Source organism: Alosa alosa, chromosome 3, assembly GCF_017589495.1.
Source record: "Alosa alosa isolate M-15738 ecotype Scorff River chromosome 3, AALO_Geno_1.1, whole genome shotgun sequence".
Lineage (NCBI taxonomy): Eukaryota > Metazoa > Chordata > Actinopteri > Clupeiformes > Clupeidae > Alosa > Alosa alosa.
In genome coordinates this window covers 33,016,820-33,041,819 of record NC_063191.1, presented here as the reverse complement: position 1 = coordinate 33,041,819, position 25,000 = coordinate 33,016,820, and the positions used below count along the sequence as shown (strand labels likewise).

General features: G+C 47.9%; 1 protein-coding gene across 2 annotated transcripts in view; it reads right to left on the bottom strand.

Annotated features, from left to right (window-relative positions):
* cerkl (ceramide kinase-like) overlaps positions 1–25,000 on the bottom strand; it is a 50,128-nt gene that overhangs the window by 10,819 nt on the left and 14,309 nt on the right. For both annotated transcript variants that reach the window (XM_048239083.1, XM_048239082.1), the window contains exons 3-5: positions 17,067–17,198; positions 12,822–12,885; positions 6,947–7,089 (exon numbers count right to left, since the gene is read on the bottom strand). In XM_048239083.1, coding sequence (XP_048095040.1) covers positions 6,947–7,089; positions 12,822–12,885; positions 17,067–17,198 — 339 coding nt within the window. The remainder of the gene's footprint in view (positions 1–6,946; positions 7,090–12,821; positions 12,886–17,066; positions 17,199–25,000) is intronic.

Sequence of the window (25,000 nt, the reverse complement as noted above, 5' to 3'; positions counted from 1 at the left end):
ACCTATAAGGTGTCCCAATATATGGAATGAATTAACTTGGGAGAGAGTTCCACTCCGCGAGGTCTTTGTCTCCGTCTCCTCCGTTATTTCTCCTCACGTCAAATCCAAGTTTTAATACTGTCCTGTAGTAAATGCGGATCTTACTCCTTTTACATAAATCCTCACGTCAAATCCAAGTTTTAATACTGTCCTGTAGTAAATGCGGATCTTCCTCCTTTTACATAAATCCTCATGTCAAATCCAAGTTTTAATACTGTCCTGTAGTAAATGCGGATGTTACTCCTTACATAAATCCTCATGTCAAATCCAAGTTTTAATACTGTCCTGTAGTAAATGCGGATGTTACTCCTTTTGCATAAACCCTCTTGTCAAATCCAAGTTTTAATACTGTCCTGTAGTAAATGCGGATGTTACTCCTTACATAAACCCTCATGCCAAATCCAAGTTTTAATACTGTCCTATAGTAAGAATGAACATCAGCTATTAGGTACTCAAGATCATGGGGTCAAAGGCCGTGGTCCTAATATGCTCCCTCAGTATCTTATCTGTATCGTTTTCAAATTTTAGTCTTGTAGCACCTAACACACCTAACAATTCAAGCTCCTAGTTACTTTTTTTTAATTTCTTTCAACTTCCTGACATGTTCTAAGGGGTTTAAGGGGCTTTAAGTTGTCTACAGGGTGACAAAAATTGACATAAACAAACAAATTTGGTTTACACCCCATGTTGTCCTTACAGAAGGGTGATAAAGTTGACCATTTTGGCTCCCACAATTGACTTTCCTTTTCATTTTTTTTTAACTTTACACATGTTCAGAGGGGATCGTAATAGAAGAAAGTTGGATCTAACACTTTTAAGTTGGTCACAATGTGACATACCACAGTAAGAAAAATGGAAAATGGGTAAACATTTCATGCTTGTCTTCCAAAAAGGTAATGAAATGTTTAGGTCAACATTACACAGTTGAATATAGGGAATTGCCCAAAGGATATCTACAGGCACCCAGCCTATTCTTAAAACCAGATTCACCAAGATTCTGGCCTTTGGCTTTATGATAAGCATTGCCTATTGTCATGGTTATAGCGGGTAGTATTTAATTGAGTGATGGCATTTTGGCTTATTTGAGAAGTATTTAAGTAGTTGAAATACTCAAATACAATCCCTCAAAGTATTTTGTTACAAACTACATTTGAGTTTTTCTAATCCTGCAAAATACAAATTACAAAATATGCTAAAGTAATTAAATACGTATTTTAAATACATATAATTGAAATACTGCCCGTGTGTGTGTGTGTGTATGTGTGTGTTCACTACACACAGGGCTCTGTTGCATTTGCTACCACTCAGACCCACCACCTGAGCACTATAGGTCAGCACCCCCATGTTTTCTTTTTCAAAGCAATGACTCCAATCAACGAGTGTGGGCCGCAAAAAGTGAGGTGGAGTTAATGATTAAAAGGAGGCAGCACTTTGTTAGAGGGCATTAATTTCACTTAATACTGTCTTGTGCCAATTAAGCTGGTTTACCTTATTGGTAGTGGCGAGGAAAGAACAGGTGTCTGTGTTTGCACTGATTACTGGCAGGGACAAACAGATAGACAGAAAGACAGAGAAAGACAGAGAGAGAGAGAGTGAGAGAGAGAGAGAAAGAGAGGGAGAAGAGAGGGAGGGAGGGAGATAGATGGAGAGATAGGAAGGGAGGGAGATAGAGAGAGAGAGCAGGTTGCCCTTGTCGGGTGAGTAGGCATTTCCTTTCATGCCGCTATCTCGGCCATTTTGTTTGCTGAGATTAACTGGGTATGAAAACAAATGTCTGTAAATGAGTACAGGACGGAGGTGATGGATTGAGTCGTTCCCTTTCCGACATGTGGCGGCCCCCCTCGGACGACCGGTTAGAGAAAGTGGACGTGTGTGTGTGTGTGTGTGTTTGTTTGTGTGCGCGCGCGTGTGGGTGTCTCTGTATGTGTGTGTGTGTGTGTCTGTATAGGGGGTGGGCTTTTTGCAGAGCTGACAGCTTGGCCACAGGTAGTGAGGGCTTGGCCTTACCTCCCAGGACACTGCTGCTGGAAGCCTGGAACACCCCCCCCCACACACACACACACACACACACACACACACACACACACACACACCCTGGCCCCCAGCACTGCCCAGATCCCTCTCACTTCCTGCTCTCTCTGGGAGCTCCCATATGGCTGCGGTGACATCACCAGTAGCTGGCGGCCGGGCACGGCTCTGGGCTCCACTCACGGCCCAGTTTCCTGGCCAACGCTCCCTCGTTTACACTCACACTCACTAGATGTGTCTACACTCACACGGCTCATTCTGAATATCACGCTCATATTTAGTAGATAGATACCTTTATACTCATATTTAGTAGACATATTTATTGAAACACGGAAACAGTATGTTGACGGCAGATACTTTTTTAGCAGCGTCAGTAAGTTCTATTGGTTCTACAAATGTCCCCAGTTTTGTTGGTGTTTTAAGCCCCCAACTTTGTCTTCAAGGCAGCGCTGCCTGGAAGGCGCTAGGGTTAGGCATGGGTTAGGGTTAAGGTTAGGGTTAGGATTAGGTGCCTTTAAGTCCACGGTGGCAGCACTGCCTGGAAGACGACGTTGGGGGCTTAAAACACCATCGAGCTGTCCCCAGTCCCTACAGTGCTTGGATAAGATGGCGATCCACATGCCCCTGTAGAAAAGCCCCTGCTGCATTGCTTGTTTCTTGAGTCAAGGGAAATACCCCAATTCTGGGGAATGGGGGGGGGGGAGTGCATATACAGCTGGTTCATACCTCATAGATTAACATATTGCATTAACTCCTCCAGTGGTACAACAATTGGATTTCATTCTAACAAAATGTCATCAGTAAAATGACATCAGCCATTTTAGCGCTCAGCCTGTGTTCTAATATGACTGTATTTGTTAAGACCACCTGAGATGTAACACCGATCAGCCTCCGCTCCTCCCCGGTAGGCACTAATGCAGCGGCATTCATCTTTGCCTCGTGAGCCACATCTATTGTTTTCACCGTCGCCAGTCTTTGTGCTGCCCGCATTGAAACCAGGAGAGGCAATTCCATATTTCACCTCATTCATTCTCCCCTCCCAGAAGGCACAGAGCAGCCGCCTGTGCCAACAACATCAGGCCAGCCATACATTTGCATTATCCATTTCTGGGCGCCGTGACGGATGAAGGTAGCTAACATAGCAGATATTTGTGAGGGGAACGAGAGATGAGGAGGCAGAAGGCAGTGGGGTGGTGGTGGTAGTGAGGTGGTTTGGGGGAGGGAGGTGGGTACGAGGAGGAGGTGGGGGGGGGGGGGGTGGTTGTTGAGAAAGAAAAGAAAAAAAAGGGAAAAAAATGTCCTTGGAAGTGCAAGCACTTCTGCAGAACAATTAACTTAATTAAGCAGACAGCATGAATATTCATAAGGCTGTTAATGTCTCCCCCATCTAGGCAGATGAATGTGATGCAATGACTCGCTAGTCAAGCATGTCTGAGAGTCTCATGAAAACTGCACCAACATTTTGGTTCTTTGCCTGGAATATCAAAGAAATTAACAGTCCCCCAGCAGTCCTTAAGACCCAGCAAATTAATTAGAAACCCACGATTTATATGCTCTATACATCTCCGACTGCATACATTGTAGTGTGCAGAAAGGGCCTTAATTGGGCAGTGCAGCACATTTAGTTTGTGCATCAGTGTCTGTAAATGTGTGTGGCGTTTTCTGTTTCAAATGACAGTATCTTTACAGAGGCTTGTTCGACGCAGAAAAACACAGTATGCATCATTTCAATTTAAAATGGACGTGTTGTGATTAAAGTGACTGGCAGCCATGATTAGATAGATAGATAGATAGATAGATAGATAGATACTTTATTGATCCCCAGGGGAAATTCAAGATTCACGAAGCTGTCACAAACCAGAACAGATACGAAAATAGCATGGCAAAAAAATATATGATTTTAGACTCCCTCAGAGATAGCACTGAGTTGTGTGACTTTAAATTATTAAAGGGAATAATTGCGGTGTGATGTACGCTTTTATGGGCAAACCTGTTTATGGGCTTCATGTTTACTGGTGTGGGGTTTTATTTTGGTGGTGAGGGCCAGGCCTGATCTCCACTCTCCCTCCCTCTGTATCTCTCTCTCTCTCTCTCTCTTTCTATCTCTCTATCCCTCTCTATCCCTCTCTCCCTCCCTCTCTCTCCCTCCCGCTCTCCCTCCCCTCTCCCTCTCTCTCTCCCTCTCTCTCCGTGACTGACCTGGGCCCGGTGCGGCCACTCTATTCCCCGGCGGGTGCCTGTCCCTCCCACGCCCGTGACAGGAAGCTGTTTACAAGTGCTCCCGTGGGACGCGGCGGCGCTAATGAAGAGAAACAGTGACCTCGGCGCGACCAATTTGCGGCGAGTGCAGAGTTGGAGGGCTTCCACGGGCTCTGCTGGCGCTCGCCGCGCTCGCCTGCTTCCGTTCCGGTGCGCGCTTTGCCGCAGCCCCGCCGAAGGACAAGTGAAGGTCAAACTGTTGGCCCAAAAAGTAGGCCCTGTGCTCCCGTCCTAACACCCATCTCTCCCCTTTCCACCCCCACCCCCAGACTGGCTCCAGTGCCTGGGTCACTCATGATCGTCCTGTAAATGAAGCCCAAGCTCTCCACTCTCGCCGTATTTGGACTACTTGTGGAAAGGGCCCATAGCATCTCCTGTGATGCATATATGGAACTACGCTCCATTTTGAGGAGTGGAAAATGTACATAAATGTAAATAAATATACATAAATGTAAATAAATGTACACAAATGTAAATAAATGTACACAAATGTAAATCTCAAGAGGATGTAAGACAGGGGTTCCAAACTCCCGGCCCGCGGGCCAAATCCGGCCCGCGTCCGGCCCATGACGTATGTCAAAATAATAATGTAATCCGGCCCTTGAGGGTATTTTTAATTTGGACAAACAACGATAGTGATTAAAATAGACGATAGATCCAAGTACGGTGACAAATCCCATTTGTACTCTCCTCCACTATTTGCTAGACAGCTTGATTCAAATCCAAAATCGCTGCACACAGTTTTCAGTAAATACTTGTGTTATTACACGCGAGAAACACGAAGACGTGCATTTGTAATGATGCGGAAGCGATGCAGGCCATAGTTTTGCACAAATTGAAGCAGAAATAGGCCTACACCAAATGTTGAAAAACGTTCACGTGTGATGAAGTCTTAGGTAGGCTATGTTATTCACCTATTCTGATTCTGAAGGAGAATATCCTTTTGGAGATTATGATCGATCGTCTATTGACAGTGATAGTCACGGTACTGTACGTCTGTGAATGGAGGTGCGTCTTTGCGTGTATACGACTGTGTCCACTAAGCATACCATTCTTATTTCGACCTTCTGCCCAACATAGCTCGGAGGTTGCAGTGGTAATCGTGATGATAGTGTCCGTAATGAATGTGGTACAGACAGCAGGGCTAGTAGAAATAGATAGGAACTGATTTGGAACTGATTTGACCAGGTTTATTGTAGGCCTTGTGATTATAGGCCAGTAATAGTTTACTATTGTTGGTATCCCAACACATCTACATCTGGTCTACATCTGAGGTGTTTTCCTGTTCATTTGTTTTCTGGGTAATATGACAAAAAAGAAAGTAAATCTGCTCAAATATGTTCATCCAGTATTTACTGAAAGGTGCATAATTTGAGGTGCTTGCCATCCAATGGCAAATTAGATGGGTAAATGTACCCCCTTCATAAACTTTTGTTTACACTCAAAGATTTTTACATTTACAGTAAGACTTTATCTCTGACAACTTTCAAGCCATGGCCTTTCAAGCCATGGCCTTTTGAAATTTTGATATAAAAATCCAATGGTGCTGCTTTCCTAACCCTGACGCCTATTGCCAGGTTTAAAAAAGTTGGGAAATATGAGAGGAAATATTTTTATTTGGTGTGAAACATACACATAGGCCTACCTGTTTTTATGCTTTTTTGTTTGTTTTTATAATTTGTATTAATATTTATTTTATCATTATTTTATTTATAAGCTACAAGGTTGCTAACACCGGTGTCTAAATAGATAAAAATACTTGCACTTTCTGTTTGTAGTTTTGTGTTTGAAAATACAGTACTTGAAAAAAACATTGCATTTTAGAAAATAGCCGTTCTTTTTTGTATTATTCTTTAACACTGATGTGGCCCTCCAATCAGATGACATTGGCGGAAGTGGCCCCCAGCTCATTTGAGTTTGAGACCCCTGATGTAAGAGGAAGTGCTGCGGATGAGCATGCTGACACTACTGAGTAATCAAGCTCTTCACTAGAGTGCTGAGAGCAATTGAGTCAATTGGATAATAATAGTAATTGAAATTGGTTGTTGTCACATAGCTCCTGTTTGTTTTCAGGCTAAGAGTTCTAAATAGTCGTGTAGCTTGGCCAAATCCCTCTGACACGCTGAAGTTAATTTGAATCATTCCCCGAATGCTTTTTCTTCACAGGTCAACATTCCTTTGTGATATCTGAATGGGTTAATTAGCTCTAGCCATTGTTCTCATTCAGTCATCAACGGAGTGACGGACAACTGTAACGCCTCTAAGCATTCATGATGAGAATGCACATTTGATGTACAAAACACTGGCTTTGTAAGTATACAAATGCAAGATTAGACACGCACATGCACACACACACACACACACACACACACACACACACACACACACACACACACACACACACACACACACACACAAAAATACACACAGCAGACAGACAGACAGACAGACAGACAGACAGACAGACAGACACACATGCACGCGCGCACACACACACACACAAACACACAGAAGGGGGATGTCCAATCGGCGCGGGAAGAGGAAAAAAAGGTGTTCCAAATATTGGTCCGGATTGAGAACAGCTGCGGGGAGCGCGCGAGCCACCACCCTTGCTCCTCACCTGCTGGTATTACGCCGAGAGGAAGTGCTGCTTGGACAGGCGTGAAGATGGAGTCTGTGTCCCTTCCAGCGTCCATCTGGGCCCGCAGCAGCAACCCGTGGGCCACTTCAGCCACCGAGCCGTCCCCCCCAACACACACCACTCTGGGGGACACCGAGAGAGAGAGAGAGAGAGAGAGCAAGAGAGAGAGAGAGAGAGAGAGAGAGAGAGAAACCACGTCACCAAGGGCCACATTGCCACAGGCCTACTGGCACAGGACTTGCTACACACACACACAGACACAGACACTGCATGTAAACAGGCTCTCTCTCACACACATACACACACAAACACAGACACACACACTCACTCACACACACACACATTAAACTGTTCTTTAACATAGTGCTCAATAGTACATTAGAATAAAACAATTAACTTATTAGCACTAAACTTTCACTGCATACATTATGTTATTGCAAAAGTCTAATAGAATTAATGTCTATACAAACTAATATTCTTAAAGATAATCGCATCAAAGCATGCAATTACAATTCCATACTATGAGCGTATATTAGGTGAATCCATTTCAACTAATTGAAATTGTAATTCCCATTCGATGTATGGAACAGTGGATTATGACACGGATACATCAGACGTGGAATCAGACATGCATTCTAATTGGAAAATGTACTTTTTTTTATTTCCATGGATCGAGCAAATCTGTCAGATCTCTCTCTCACCGCAAAATAAATCATTAAAAATGCCTGAGCCCACTAATCTGCTTTAAGCACATTACTAATAAATGAAGACTCCACAGCAAAGCTGATTACAGTCATTTCAAAAATGCCTTTTAACAGTACCGCACCATTTCCCAAATAGATTTGCTTTGAGCTTCTCTCTCTACTGTAGAGAGCTATAGTGCACAGTACATGTGTGGCTTGCGCATTACCACACCAAGTAAGAGCTTGGCCCTGCACATTTTCACAAACACTAATTGGAAGGGGATCCACTCATCCATGTGTTTGACATTTCAAAATAATTAACAAATTATTACAACAACAAATCTTTCCACAAATTATAGGGTGAGACCAACGTGTGTCTTCAAATTCATCCACAGATCATTTTAGGCGAAATATACCCACTTAACATGTAAACATATCGATTATTAGAATAAAGAACATTTTATCTCATTTTAGGAGGCATTCATTTCAGACCAACAAATCTTTACATTCATCCATATATATCTTTTTGGGGGATGTATACTCACTCAGAATGTAAAACATATCAAAGAAACCCATGTAGTGGCGGGATAGCAAAGGCCGAGGAGTCACTAAAGACTGCTGAATGGCAGGATGTAAAGTGAGTGGAGCCTTGAGTTTTGGGTTGAGGACATAAAAACAGCGTTGTACGTTTGACCTGAACACGGTCTCCCTTGCGTTCCCGCCGACGGCTGATGGGCCATCCTGCCCACCCCGGGCCTGCTTAATGTTCTGTCGCTTCGCAACGCATCCCCACTAACAAGAGCCCGCGCGATAAAGCTCTCCTCGTTTGCCATCTATCAGCAGGCTGGCGCCCAGGCAATAAAATTCTGTCTAAATAAGGGCTTTCAATTGGAGGTGCTGATCATTAACATTAATGTGTGACCGGAGTAATTGCAACCATAGCGGCAGTGCCACCTCTTTAACATTCTTATTGTGCACATTTTTTTTTTCCCTCCAAATGTAGCTGTCACTCGTGCACAGCACACGCACGCACGCACACACACACACACACACACACACACACACACACACACACACACACACATACACACACACGAAATGTAACTGAAATAGCCTGGTTTCATTGCCAGAGAGTGAGCTGTGAAATCTACTGTTGTAATAATGAGTTCTGATCTATTAAAGAAAAAAAGTGTGATCGGTATTATCTTCTTGTTCTTGATTCGTTAATTAAAGGCTGTGTTGTGGGATAAAGGAGCAGAGATGATGGAGCTGCTTTGGCGTGCGGTGCAGAGCTCTCTAACACATTTCTCTTCGGGGAGCAGCCACAGGAAGACAATGAAGGAGGATGCCGAAGAACTACCACTGCTCCACTCGGAGGTGTTCACAGACAGAACAAAGCTGACTTGGACTTCATTAAATCCCCCCCACACACATGCACGCACACACACACACACAGAGAGAGAGAGAGAGAGAGAGAGAGAGAGAGAGAGAGAGAGACTAAAAATGTCCTTCTTACAGGCTCTAGCCTCCTTTCGTGTGACACACTGACACGGAGAAGTGGTGCCTTTTCTCGTGCCAATCCAATTAGCCTCTAGCCAGACGAGAGCAGGCCGACTTCAGCCGCACAGCATGAAGTAAACAATCAAATCACCATTCTAGGACACTTAATCGATTGTATAAGTTTTAAGACACCTTAAAAAGATCGGATCGGATACTGTAGATCTTTAGAGTCTTGGCATGCTGTGGTGCATTTCTGCATGTACAAATATTATTTTATAATGTAATAATCCAAACCATCTCAGACCTTACAACATGACATGTCCGTTAAGATACCACAGACTTTCTTGCTTAAAACATTCTTGAGCAAAAAAAAACATTTCTACATTTGCAAACATTGGGATAACATTTGGACACAACCTTCAAAATAAATAATTTTCTATAATGTCTACAAGGAATGCATAGCCAGTGATATCAGATGTAATTTGTCCATTGCATGTCATGTGAGAGGCCATGGACTTTTGTGCTTAAAGATTATCCTGTTTTGCAAACAACGGAAAGAGCTTTTTTTGGCCGGGTTAAGTAGCTTAGGTATCCTCCGAGCTTAACCAGTGATTTCGTTCATGCGAACAGAAAATGTTAAACGACCGTGTTAGTAAATCTTAAAAACAGAGAAAATGACTATGTACTTGAGTCGTCTCAGACTGAAAATCACATGATCAGTTTTTAACCCTGAATGCACACCCCAGGGATTCTGGTATTCATCATATTTAATTTGCGAGCGAGTCTGTACAACAAACAGTAATTACTTCATTCATCAGCAGTAATAAAAAATGCCAGCGGCGTAGCTTCAGCACATTTGTTGATCTTTTCAGAGATTCCCTTCAGTCGCGTTGTCGAGCTCTAAAACGTCTGAAGTGTAAACAAAAAAAAACCCCTGTGTTCTAAATACAGTCTAGAGTCAGAATTCCAAAGCTGAGCCTGACCTATTTTATCACTTGATCTTAAGGTGAGAGAGGCTCATTGGGAACATGTCTATTTTTACCTCTGCTGCCACTGTTCAAATCACCAAGCTTAATAGCGGACCTCCAATGCCTAAACAGGAAAATACCAAGGTTAGACAAAGACTAAAATGGGGAAATGGGGGTGGCATCCACTATTTATTCTCTTTGATTCTCTCTCTCTCTCTCTCTCTCTCTCTCTCTCTCTCTCTCTCTCTCTCTCTCTCTCTCTCTCTCTCTCTCTCTCTCTCTCTCTCTCTCTCTCTCTCTCTCTCTCTCTCTCTCTCTCTCTCTCTCTCTCTCTATATATATATATATATATATATATATATATATATATATATATATATATATATATATATATTATATATTTGGGCTGAAATGAGATAAAAACTATGAGAGTTCCCTACCCCCCTGTCACCCCCATGCTCCTGCAGGAGGGGGGAGTAGAGGAGCTGAAGGAGGCAATCAGTGCGTGAGAGCAGGATCACTGGCTCAATCTCCACAGTGTCAATCCACCCCACCCCAACTACCGCCACCCTCCTCACCTGCTCCATCTGTCCCTCAGAGCTGCTGAGCCCAAAAACACACACACACACACACACACACACACACACACACAAACACCACACACACACACACACACAGAGAGTGAGAGTGAGAGAGAGAGAGAGAGAGAGAGCACACACAAAAACACAGTCACACACATACACTACCAGTCCAGTGTAGCTACGGAGGAAATGTGCTACGCCATGGCCTTCTCTAACAACATAATTACCTGGAAATACATGGGGAGGGATGGTCTCACTGCATCCTGCAGGCCACCCCTCCCACAGACACACACACACACACACACAAAATATGACTCCACTCCCCTCAACGATGCGGTCTTTCAGTTTGCCCTTGTCCTGTTTGTCTCCTATTAGAACCGCCATGCTGTGCTTTTAATCAAAGACCCGCAGTGCCAAACCCACTCATCTCTCTCTTTCTCTCTCTCTCTCTCTCTGTCTCTCTCTACCTTTCCTGGTGCCCTCTCACTCACTATCTCTCTTTTTTCTCTCTCCCTCTTTCCTACTCTCTCCTACTGTCTGTCTATCTACATCTACCTCTCTCTTTGTCTCCTAATCACGCTATCTATTTCTCTTTTCTCCTTCACTCCTCACTCTCCCCTCTCCTCTCTCTCTCTCTCTCCTCTCTCTCTCTCTCTCTCTCTCTCTCTCTCTCTCTCTCTCTCTCTCTCTCCTCTCACTCTCTCACTCTCTCTCTCTCTCTCTCTCTCTCTCTCTCTCTCTCTCTCTCTCTCTCACTCTCTCTCTCTCTCTCTCTCTCTCTCTCTCTCACTCTCACTCTCTCTCTCTCACTCTGTCTTATTGGACCCAGAGGCAGGGACAGTCCTGGTCTGTGCTGCTCTGTGCTGTGCTGGTCTGTAGTCTGCGTGGCAGGTTCTACAGTAAGTGTTGGCTCGTGAGCGGGAGGCCAAAGACATTTAGGTGGGAGCTAATTGTGACTCGGGCTGCGGTGCGGTGCACGGTAATGATGGTGTGGTGGCGCGACTGAACCCCCCTCCCCCACCCCACCCCAAAAAGAGGAAGAAGAGGAGGATGAGGAAAAAGGCGGCCCAGTGCCAGCAGTCCGGTGGACACAGGCACTCCATCACTGCTTCCAAAATAGGTAATTAAAGGGCCACCTGCCGCGGCCACACAGGAGAGAGAGGGGGGGGGCTCCAGTACAGGAGGTGCGACTCACACTTCCCCCCAACATAAACACACACACACACACACACACTATACACACAGACACACACACACACACACACACACAAACTATATACATACACACACACGCACACACAAACAGACTCACACTCACCTCTGCAAGCACACCACTCTAATCAAAGCATTATGGCTCATTTTGTCAAGGCTTGCCCCAGTCACTCTGCTTTATTTATTATGCCTAAATGCCACCTCAGGAGGAAGGCACAGGGGAATGGAGAAACAGAGAGGAAGAGAGAGAGAGACAGAGACAGAGAGAGAGAAGGAGAAAGAAAGAAAGAAAGAGAAGAAGACAGAGGCGGGATTACTCGATCATCTGGCTTTCAGGCGGTGCCATCTCTTTCCTAACGCGCCTGCCTCGGAATAAAGCTCCCTTTTAATTAGAATTTCCACTCTCTCCAGCTATTGTGCTTCATCACTGCTACCCCTACCCACCCTCACCAATATCAGCACCACTACCACTCTCCAAATATCCAAGCTATCCAAAAAGTACGAGTGAAAAATACATGAGTGCGCTGGCAGTCAACACTGCGCCAGACAACACAGCAGTCTGTTCTGCTTCACTGTTCCTCAGGGAGGGTCAAGCATGTCCTTCTATGAAGGCCTTCTCTCTCTCTCTCTCTCTCTCCCTCTCTCTCTCTCTTGCCCCCCCCTCTCTCTCTCCATCCCTCTCTCTCGCTCCCCCCTCTCTCCCTCTCTCTCTTTCTCTCTCTCCCTCCCTCCCTCTCTCTCTCTCTCTCTCTCTCTCTCCCTCCCTCCCTCTCTTTCTGTCTCTCAGGCCAACAGGCTCATGTGTTTGTAGTGTGTGGAGTGATGCTTGGCATCAGCTCTGCCTGTTTGTTTAGAGTGAGCCGGGCGGTCTGATGGAAATATGCGGTGTTGTGGCGTAGAGAAGACATACCCGTCGTAGTTGTCCAGCCTGCACTCCTTCAGGACGGACAGAGCGTGGCCCTTCTTCTCTGTGACTGTGAACGCAGAAGAAGAGAAAGATCGTTACAGAAGGACAGTCACAAAAACAACACTTAAAAACAGTGCCGCTAGTAGCTTTAGCCAGTGTTTGGCAAATGGAATGTGGCGAGCATATGGTCCTGGCCGTAAAGCAGACTTTATGCTCACACGCTGTTTGCATTTTTAATCGAGAAAAGAGCGTTTTGGTAGAGAGAGACTGGTGCTGGCGTGTGAAATAAAAACAAGGTTGGGATTGTGAGGGCTGATGGAGATTGTTTGGTTGCTCTGTGTGCTATTTTTGAGGCTGTGGAGAGCTCCTCTGCATGGTGATGCTGAACAGAGCAGGTTTACATCGCAGTGGAGGGACATGGGAGTCAGTGTTAGGATGGGGTGTGTGATGGAGTGTCATGGAGGAGGGTGGTGGTGGTGTGTGTGTGTGTGTGTGTGTGTGTGTGTGTGTGTGTGTGTGTGTGTGTGTGTGTGTATGTGTGGGTGGGTGTTGTTCATGAGGAGAGGGCGGGGGTTAGGTGGGGGTGACACACACACACCATCTCCATCTCCCTAGAGATGCTGGGAAACTGTCATTCTGCACCGCTGCTGCCGTGGCAACCACCTCTGCCCACACACACACACACACACACACAAAGAAACACACACACACAAACACCACACACACACACCGGGGAAAATGCCAGCGAAAAATCCAGGGGAAGCGGGGTGGCTTGCCGCAGATGGCACCCCTGTGCCCGTGCCCCACTTAGCATTTTCTGGGGCACCTCCACCAGCGGGGCGAAGCCCAGCTGCGCACACACACACACACACACACACACACACACACACACACACACACCCATCAAAATCCTCCTCACTGACTGATGTGACACTAGATAAATTTGTGAAAGAATGCACATCATTACAAGCGTGCACGCACACCCACACACCCACACACACACACACACACGAATGTTTTATGCCTGCCCCATGTCTGCCACAGTGAAGACACATTAAGCAGTACCATGTGTCTGTGTGTGTGTATGATGCATTGTGAACAGGTACCTCACACACACACACACACACACACACACACACACACACACACACACACACACACACACTGAACGCTCAGAATGAGGATTCTTGCTGCAATGACCAGTGTGCCAAGATGAAAGACAAAGTGAAGTTTTCAAAGACAAGAATGTTTAAAAACAATCTACACCAAACCACTCTGCATGTCACACTGTCATGGCAAATACGACCCAATCTTCATTTTCCTGACAATATGCTTTCAGGCATTTTGAATAATGTTTTTTTATAGCGATATCCAGTCTGGCTAAGCCCATTTTCACAGTCACTCTTGCCTCAGGGACAACTTGGCAAACATCTACGTGGCCTGCAATGCCAGTCGATGACCTTTAGGGGGAGTGTGTGTGTAAACCAAACCACTGGCCAAAGAGTGCTGACCAGACAGACTGACTAGCTGGCACTGACCTTGTCAATCTGATCCCCACAACAGAGGCACTTTGTTCCACAGTTTATTCACTTAGGCTGCCTGAGCCCCGCAGGCAGGTTCATATACGGCCCACAGGACCAAAGAGAAGCTCTGATAATACAGTATTAACTAACGTTACACACAGTGGACATATTATCAGTCATTGTCATGCAAATGCAATTGCTTAGTCCTCTGATGGGATTAAAATGAACTTTAATCTCCAACATGGTCTCATGAATTAATATTTCTACTGTACGCTTTATTTATGTGGGGCAGAGTCATAGTGCCCTGTGTGTTGCAGTTTAACATGCACTGCATATCTTATTCAAGTGCCAAGGATTGTTTCGTATTTTTGTATGTGTTTGTGTCTTCACTTCACTTCACCTCACCAGCCATGTGGACTTCCAAGAAACCTTATGATGCATCTTAAAAATTCTTGTAACGCGCAGTTCTCATGGATTTTACAGAAAGGACAGCATCAACCAAAAAAATACCTACAGTAGAACAGAAAATAAATAAATAAATAAATAAATAAATAAATAAATAAAAAAAAACATCTGTAATCAACCTCTAAGTGACTCTCTGTGCCGCTGTAGTGATCCCAGCTCCCCCTGGTCGGTGAATGAGATCTTTAATTTCTATTAGGCAAAGCGTCTTTTAATGGCTCCGCCTCGACACTCGCTTCACCACCAGCACCACCAGCACTAGCGCTGCAGCGCTCCATTCCACCCGCTCCCTAGGAGCACATCATCAGGGCATACGGATTCTATTACCACTCAGATGGCTGCGAGAGTCAGGTAGCCACATTCATTAGCGCCCAGATTTGCGGGATCCCCTTCCCAAAATGCAGGGGGTGTCTGCCCACTCTGGGAGAGGGAGGGGGGTAGGAAGAGCAGTGGAGGGGAGGGGGGGGGGTCAGGGGTAGAGGGGAGGAGACATACACACACACACACACACACAAACAGACACACACACACACACACATACACACACATATACGCACACACACCCCCCTCCCTGGTCGTGTCAGAACAGATGGGAGCAGCTCCTCCCCTCGGGTAGGGTTACTGAGGGGAGAGAGAGACGGACTGCTGCTCCAGTCATCATGTGTGTGTGAGGCTCGCACTTAAGACCCTGCACCCCACGCTTGGATACAGCTGCTGCTCAAACCAAACACACACAGACACACACACACACACACACACACACATACACAGGTACATAGATACATGTTCACATACAGTACACACACATACCCACACACACACACACACACACACACACACACACACACACACACACGCGCGCGCACAAACACACACACAGGTGCATAGACCGGTACATAGACACAACCTCACATACACACAGATAGCCATTCAAACACACAGGTACATCGTGATACAAAAAATTGACAATATCATCATCATTAACAGATATATATATATATATATATATATATATATATATATATATATATATATATATATATATATATATATATATATATATATATATATATATATATATCTGTATATATATATATATATATATATATATATGTGTGTGTGTGTGTGTACGTGTGTGTGTGTACGTGTGTGTGTGTCTGTATATATATATATATATATATATATATATATATATATATATATATATATATAGACACAGAGATGCACACCAGATTTGTTTGTTATAACATCTCTATGCACCTATGTGTACATTGACACCAAATATCATTATATCCAGAAGGCTTAATTCATATGCAAAACTCTTTCTGACAGCTCTCATCACTGGGGTGGGAATGCAGCATTCTTCCACCTGGGTTGGCTGATGGTCTCGGTGGGGAAAAAAAAAAAGACAAAACACACATGCTGATGTGAACACCATGCAGCAGCACATGTCGTTGTGTGTGTGTGTGTGTGGGTGTGTTTACATAAATGTGTGTGTGTGTGAGCATCTGTGTGTGTGTGTGTGTGTGTGTGTGTGTGTGTGTGTGTGTGTGTGTGTGTGTGTGTGTGTGTGTGTGTGTGTTTGTTTAAATAAATGTGCGTGTGTGAGCATCTGTGTGTGTGGTGTGTGTGGGAGGCATGTGAGATGAGTGTGGTGCGATGAGGGGTGAGTGATCTGCATTGAGTGGAGCCGGGGGGCAGACATTAATGCACCTTACCCAGGAGTAGCGCCTCAGGGCCCACAAAACCTCTCACGCACACAAAGCCCACCCTCCCCCAGCCCCGAGCCCAAAGCAGAGGAAACTCTGCCCAGCGCTGCCCTGATGGACTGGCACCTGCTGGCCTCACCCGTTACCTTCCCTTCCTAGTGCCCGTGCTGCCTACTACATCATCTCATTGCATATTTATAAATCATATGGTATGCTAAATATTTAGAGTGATAGATATTTTGAATTCTTACTTGCTAAATGTTCTGTTACTCTTACTAATTAGACTGCAAACTAGCATTTCATACATGTTATTGAGGAGTGTTTCACACAGTAGTGTTATGTCTCAGTGTGTGTTTGGGAGTGAGTGGTATCTCTGGTACAGTAGCATTGTGGTGGACAGAGCTCGTTTTGAGGGAAAAGGTGCTACCAAGAGTGATGATGATAACGATGAAGATGATGATGATGACGCTGATGGTGCATGATGTGCTCTGAATCCCTATGTGTGCTCGGACATGCGACATTCATCATCCTCTATGACGGGACAGTAGACTTACTGATGAGGTCGGCCTCGATGTCGGCGAGCTTGAAGAGCGGAGCCACCTCGTCCATGTAGACCCGCAGGGCCTCCTTCTTATGGCTCATGGGGTTCACAAAGACCTTCAGCGCCTTGGGCCTGTCACGGAAACCTGAGAGAAAAGCCAGGGAAACAGAGCGAAGGAGAGAGAGAGAGAGAGAGAGAGAGAGAGAGAGAGAGAGAGAGAGACAGGGAAAGAGAGGGAGAGAGAGAGAGACATGTATGTGTTCAGATTTATTGTATAACTGCTTTGGCAATATAAGTGAGCTTGTCATGCCAATACAGCATTCTTGAATTGAATTGAATTGAATTGAGAGAGAGAGGGGGGGAAAGAGAGGGAGAGAGAGAAACAAAATATACTGAGGTTTACTTATGATCAGTGTCCCAGTATCATTCTCTTATGAGAGGGCCATTCCCTCCATCTGCTCCTAGCACCTAGACCACCTAGAACCTTCCACCACCATAATTCCTTTCAACCAAGCAGGCTCATCATGCAGTGTCTCTACAGGAGCCCTGAGATGAGTTCTCCTCTGACTGTGGAGAAGCCCGAGCACGTTCCCCACGATCCCCACGTGAGCGCGTCGGCCTCTATCTCTCCTTGTGCGTTCGGCTGTAGGTGTGACACTTTGCTACAGAAATCTCTCTCCTGCAGAGCGAGGGGGCTTCGCTCTCCTCCAATTCAAAAGGTCAGAGCGCTGCCTCCTGTTTACAGTGCCTGAGCCGCTGCCAAGACTGAAGGAGAGTCATGAATAAAAACACCCTCTGGGCCTCCTTCTTCTCTCTCTCTCTCTCTCTCTCTCATTCCCCCTCCCTCCCTCTATCTATCTATATCTTTCTCTATCTCTCTCCCTCTTTTGCCGTATGCTGAGTAGTCACTGTGGTGGAACACTGGATCATAATTATCAGATTTAGGGGAGCATTCGCTCCTGGCCTTCCTGGAGTTTGAGGGGAATCGATGGGACCTGCGGCCCCCTTCCCTTCCCATCCCATTATCCCTCTCATTGCTCTAATCCGGCCCCTGAAGGTCCCGACCCCGTCCCGTCCCGCCTAACGAGCCGCCGCCCGCCATCCATCCGGCCCGCTGACATCACAGCCGCAGCGGGTTGGTGGAGGAGGATGAGGAGGGTAGGTGGAGTGGGGGTGGGGAGGGTGAGCCCCAGGTCACGGTTCAAACACAGGGTGAGAGGGGGACACAGGGGAGCCGTGGTCCTCTAGGACGGCAAGGGCAGGAGGAGGCTGGGGAGCGACTTGTGTGGGGGTTCAGGGGGTTGCAGGGAATTTTGGGGGGACTGGGGTAGGTGGGAGGAAGAGGCAGTGGGCTGGCAGAGCTGAGGGAAGGGGGCAGGGAGGGAGTGTGGGGCGATGGATGGTGGTTAGGAGCGATGAGGTGGAGCGCTGCAGAGCTGAAGGGCAGGGGTTTGCAGGGGAGAGGGGAGAGGAGGCCCAGCGGGGTTGGGGCAAGTCCTCCAATCCAATCCTGGTCCTCCTCCTGGGGGCCCTGCGCTGTAGCGCAGCACAACACACCGCACTGCTGGGCTGCTGTGTGCTCATCCTCAGCCTGCGCTGGGCTACGCTGCGCTGGGCTACACTGCGCTGGGCTGGGCTACGCTGGGCTATGCTGCGCTGGGCTACGCTGGGCTGAGCTGCGCTGGGCTGGGCTGCGCTGAGCTACGCTGGGCTGAGCTGCGCTGGGTTACGCTGGGCTGGACTACCCTGCGCTGGGCTACACTGCGCTGGGCTACGCTGCGCTGGGCTACCCTGCGCTGGGCTGGGCTGGGCTACGCTGGGCTGGGCTACGCTGGGCTGGGCTACGCTGCGCTGGGCTGGGCTGCGCTGGGCTGCGCTGGGCTACGCTGGGCTGAGCTGGGCTACGCTGCGCTGGGCTGGGCTACGCTGCACTGGGCTGGGCTACGCTGGGCTATGCTGCGCTGGGCTGCGCTGGGCTACGCTGCGCTGCGCTGGGCTGGGCTACGCTGGGCTGGGCTGCGCTGGGCTGAGCTGGGCTACGCTGCGCTGGGCTACGCTGCGCTGGGCTGGGCTAAGCTGGGCTGGGCTAAGCTGGGCTAAGCTGGGCTACGCTGCGCTGGGCTGCACTGGGCTGGGCTAAGCTGGGCTGGGCTAAGCTGGGCTACGCTGCGCTGGGCTATGCTGGGCTATGCTGCGCTGGGCTACGCTGGGCTGCGCTGGGCTACGCTGCACTGGGCTACGCTGCACTGGGCTGGGCTACGTTGGGCTACGCTGCGCTGGGCTGCACTGGGCTGGGCTGCGCTGGGCTACACTGCGCTGGGCTGAGCTGCGCTGGGCTACGCTGCGCTGGGCTACGCTGGGCTGAGCTGGGCTATGCTGCGCTGGGCTGAGCTGGGCTACGCTGCGCTGGGCTATGCTGGGCTACGCTGCGCTGGGCTATGCTGGGCTACGCTGCGCTGGGCTACGCTGCACTGGGCTACGCTGCGCTGGGAGGCAGCGTCACACTGGGGCCCCAGAGGGAGCAGGTGCGGAAGTGGAGCTCTGCTCCTCCTCCTCCTCCTCCTCCTGCTGCTGCTGTTGATGGCGAGGGGGCTCAGGAGTCAGGCACCTCCAAACAGCCCACAGCCACACAGCCTCACTTCGCTCACACACAGCACACAAACACACACACTCAGCGCGACAACGCTCAACACTGCACTGGGAGCGCAATGGGCAAACATACACAAGGCAGACACACAAGGCAGACACACACACAGACACACACACACACACACACACACACACACACACACACACACACACACACACACACACACACACACACACACACACACACACACACACACACACACACACACACACACACTGGTCCAACTTACAGCAAAGCACACACACAAACACAAGTGTAACTTGGACAGCAGTACAAAATATGAGAATTCTAAATTATAGTGTGTAACACATTCCAGCCTACATACACATTGAACTCCTAACTTAAAGCAAAACATTAACACAGGAATGAGGATCAACAGTAACCAATGAGAGATCTGTGTCTAGTGCAGTTTGATTATTGGCTTAGTGATGTGCCGTGGGCTACAGTGAGTCTCAGGGCCTGTAATGTAAGTGTACTCTGATATAGTGTCAACTTTCAGTTGATTCTGATCCACTGATGTGTGTGTGTGTGTGTGTGTGTGTGTGTGTGTGTGTGTGTGTGTGTGTGTGTGTGTGGGAGGGGGGAGTAGCGGTTGCTGTTGTTTATAGGCAGCAATGTTCTCTTCCATTTTCGCCATGCTCAAGCCAAATGAAGATCACTCTGAAAACCCATCTCACTAGGGCGGGCGTGTGCGGAAGATGGGGGGATGGGGGTAGGGATTGGACGTGTGCTGTGTCCTGCACCTTCGTGTTACTATGGCACATAATCCCGTGTTTGTGTGGCCGTGGCAGCGAGGTCCACGACAGAGCGGAGCGCTGAAAGACGATCCAGAGAGTCAGGGGCAGCCAGACTCGGATTTCTCCATTATCAATATCAACTCTGCTCTGTGCTCAAGCTACAAACCAAGACGCTCCGCTGTCCAGAAATTAAAATCAACATGACCTGCGGTCACTGTGTTTCTTTAATTAAACAAAAAGTCAGCTTGACCTTAGTGGGGAGTGAATTTAAAATCTGCACAGAACACGGGGTCACCATTAAAAGGCACCCTGACGCAGACAGACAATGCTTGCATTTAACATTGTGCATTGCACTCGCTCAGAAGAAAATGATGTCAATAAGGATCAAATCTTTTGTGTGCAATTAAAAACCTGAATCTCAGGTTACGACTCCTGTTCGTGGGCAGTGCAGTGTTTATCTATATCTATAACCGGACCGTGAGTGCTAGTGACATCCATAAAGTCAGTGCTAATATAATAACATTAATAATTAAGACAAACATGGCTGTTTCCTGCTGCCACCAGTCCACGCTCCCTCCATGAGGTCATTAGCGTTCCTGGACAGGAGAGGGATGATGATGAGGGGCTCCTCCATCCCCTTGACCCCCTCCCAAATCTCTCGGTGCCGTCCATGTGGCTCTTAATGCCCCTGTACCCCCTTAGGCTTGTCCTCTCATTTCCCTGCCTACAGCCGCCCAGCGCTGTGGCTACATCTGCCTCTGTCCGACCGGCCGGCCCTAGTTCCTCTTCCCCCCAACCTCCATTCCTCCCCTCCCCTCCCCACCCCACCCATGGGGGGCCCTGGTAGAGGTGCTGTGGTCACTGCTCTGGAGAGCATCTGCACAGGGCAGGCCTGCTGTGGGAGGAGAGGCCCCCATTCCCGGCGCTCCCTCTGGAGGACATCATTTGGCACCGGGGACTACTTTCCCCGTAATCAGCAGTTAAATTACCTGGGCTACCGCAGCTCGGGTTGCACATTGATCTGGGTGACAAACGCAGCTTGCTGGGATTGCCGGTAAGAGCCGGTCTCTTGGCTATAATCAGGGGCAAGCAATGCAACAGGAAATAAATTGGTGGTTATGTGCGTGTGCGTGTGTCTGTGTGTGTGTGTGTGCTTCTTCCTCAGTCATTTACCATTTATCCAGCCTTGGTTTTCTCTCCAGCCGGTGTGGTCTAGTTATCTTTGCTATCTTTCACAGATAAATAGCGTAGCTAATCCCTTGTTTTAAAAGTCTTTATAACTTAAAAAAATGACAACCTGAATAAATCACTACTGTATGATATGGAAATAGAGTGAGTGAGAGAGAGAGAGAGAGAGAGAGAGAGAGAGAGAGAGAGATGAAATTGGAGTTGTGCAGAGTTCAGCTCAGTGCTCCATTGACAATACTCCAAAGGGCTTTTGGAGGTGCAGAGAATATTTGCTAATCCTCAGGAACAGATGTCTTTTTTTTTTCAGACGAAAATCCCTCACTGGCGCACGGACAGACAGACTGACTGACTGACTCACTGACTGACTAACTGACTGGATGTCTGTGGCTGACTGTCTGATGGGTAAAGATGGCCTCTCATGGATCAGCCCAGATAGGAGTCTTGGGTCTGAGGAAAGGTCACGTCCTCGGAGGCCTGGACTGAAATGAGCACTGGGATTTTATTTGTGTGTGTGTGTGTGTGTGTGTGGTTGGGCGGAGATGGCTTATCAGTGACGGTGTGAGTCAGGATAGGAGAGCTGGTGAGGAGCACGGGGTGAGGAGCACCACCCTATCCATCCCTATGGCACACTGCTCCTCCTGCTCCTCCTCCTCTCTCTCTCTCTCTCTCTCTCTCTCTCTCTCTCCCAGCCTCGTCTCCTCCGCCGTCGTCTCCTCTCCTCTTCTGGGCGCGTGGCCTCCATACGGGGGGCCAAACACCCAGACGCCTCCTCAGATCCGCTGCCAAACTGGAGCATCTGGCGCTGTGTCAGGAACTGGCATTAGTGCGCATTAGCGATGGGGGAGCCCCCCCAAGCCCCTCTCCAGATTTTTCCCCTCAAGCAGGGCGGGGGGGGGGGTGTTGAAGGGGGGGATCACTGGGCAGGATCTGCTCCTAAGCCCCTCTGTGTGGGGAAGTAGGGAGTCTGGGCCACTGGGACTGTGGGTCAATACAGATTTCAGCATTCCAGATTATGACACTGATCCTCTTTCCTCCAATCTATTCCAGTTATGAGTATAATTGCTGATGTATAATTAGTTAATTTAATTGCTGCCCTAACACACAGCTCTGGTAATTACAGTCTGGATATAGGTTTGTCAGAATCCGTGCCAAAAATATAATGGGTCATCATTTGCCACACGATTCACATGTAATGTATGTCAGCGATGAGGATTTCTCAGTAGCTGTGCTGTAGTTGGAGGGAGATGGGGTGAATCTGTTTCAGATGGTGGGGTTGTTTGGGTACATGGCTCTGTAATACCAGTGCTCTACAGCCTTCCGTGTCTGTGTCATGTTGCTGCGTGTGTGTGTGTGTGTGTGTGTGTGTGTGTGTGTGTGTGTGTGTGTGTGTGTGTGTGTGTGTGTGTGTGTGTGTGTGTGTGTTCGACCTTCACATGAGGTAGAAACACAGCGACATGTGTCCCTGAGCTGCCACAATGGCAGATAACACCTTTACTGTGTGTGTGTGTGTGTGTGTGTGTGTGTGTGTGTGTGTGTGTGTGTGTGTGTGTGTGTGTGTGTGTGTGTGTGTGTGTGTGTGTGTGTGATGGGAGAGAGTTGGTGGCAGAGGAGGGGGTTGCCTGGTGTGACAGACAGAGAAATGAGGCAGGTCTGCGGGGAATTCGCTGAGAAAGCGACACACAGCATTCTGGGGGAAAGTGATACTTGCCATGATGCCACCGCCGCAGACGAGCATCTGGCCAGTTTTGCACCTCAGCCCCCACGGAGAACCCCGGGAACAGACGGTCTCACACTCTCACCAACTCACTAACGCACATATATATACACACGCACATGCACACAAACACACACACACACTCATTCAGTCACTCACTCACTCACACACATAAACTTATACACTTACAAACTAATTCTCTCTCTCTCTCTCTCTCTCACAGAGTGTGTGTGTGTGTTTGGACTGCAAGTCTCAGGTCTATCCGGGTGCAGGCGCAACACTGGAACAATAAACACAAGAGGGTATCTTTGAGTAGCCTCTATTATGCTTCACACGGATCGTGAAACGAAGGGGCAAAGGTTCATTGTGGTGCTAAACTACAGTAAGAGAGCCATGAGTGGCTAAGCACTAAGCACTATACACGAGAGAGAGAGACTGATAACTTCCAGCCAATCTGGGGAAGAAAAGGGTCTCCATGGCTACGCCGGTGTGACTTAATGGAAAACCTGTTAATGTGTAACTCCATACACTTAGGCACGCTGACGAAAACAGAATGTAAATGTCATTCAGCGTCCTCGGCACCTACAATAGCTGTCCAAACGTTGAGGCTCATTCTTTCACCTTACATACCAAAAGAGCTTTATTTTTTTCCCCCTTTTTATTTTTTTTCCCCTTCTTCGACCCTTTATCCTGTTAAACAACCGAATGTGATTTTATACAGCGCGTATGCATACGCGGCCCTGAGAGGAGTGTGGGTCGCCAATGCATACATAAAACTCCGAATGGACACAATACTGCGTGGATCAAGAGGATGGGCCACTCGCTGAACCCACGAGTCTCACCCCTTCTCTAGCAACCCCCACCCCCACCCCCGCAACTTCTTTTCTTCCCACTGCAGGCCTTTGCCACGGGGACAATAAAAGTTCAGCTTGATGCTAGAGTGTGACCACGCACTTTGACAAGAGCACCAAGGCCACATTATCAGGGGCCAGAGCCATGTGACTGGCGCGTCTCTCTGCCCTCTCCTGATTGACCTGCCCTGGCTGAAAGCTGCCTAATCTTTGAAAGGCGGGATTTATGTATATAGAAATACAGATTCGGTGCAGAGGCGACAGTGGTGCCGGTGGACAGTGTATGCAATTGAGTAGGGGGGGGGTCTCTATCACACAGACGGCTTACAGGTGCTACCATTGTTCAGGGGGACCCAGGGCCCTGATCTCACCGCACGCTTGCCGTCAGTGGACCCCTGGCCCTCGACCCTGCCGCCGGGGCCCATAATCTACGGACCGCTCAGCTGGACCGGCCACACCTCATGTGTCAGCGCGCATCTCATGGCCTGTCAGGGCGACAGCCTCCCACAAGCCCACTCACCCACCCGCCCCCCTTGGCCTGCAACGCGAGCAGCATTCAGTGCACCTTTTTTACAAAGTAAAGTAAAATAAAATAAAAAACAGCAGAGGGGTGGGGGTTGGGGGGGGGGCGTTTGTGAGCGTGACTGAATGTGATTGCCTGTGTGTGTGTGTGTGTTTGTGTCTCTATGTGTGTGCATGTGTGTGTTTGAGTAGGGGTCTGGAAGGTGGTGGTGGGGTGTAGGTTTGTGAGTGTGTGTGTGTGTGTGTGTGTGTGTGTGTGTGTGTGTGTGTGTGTGTGTGTGTGTG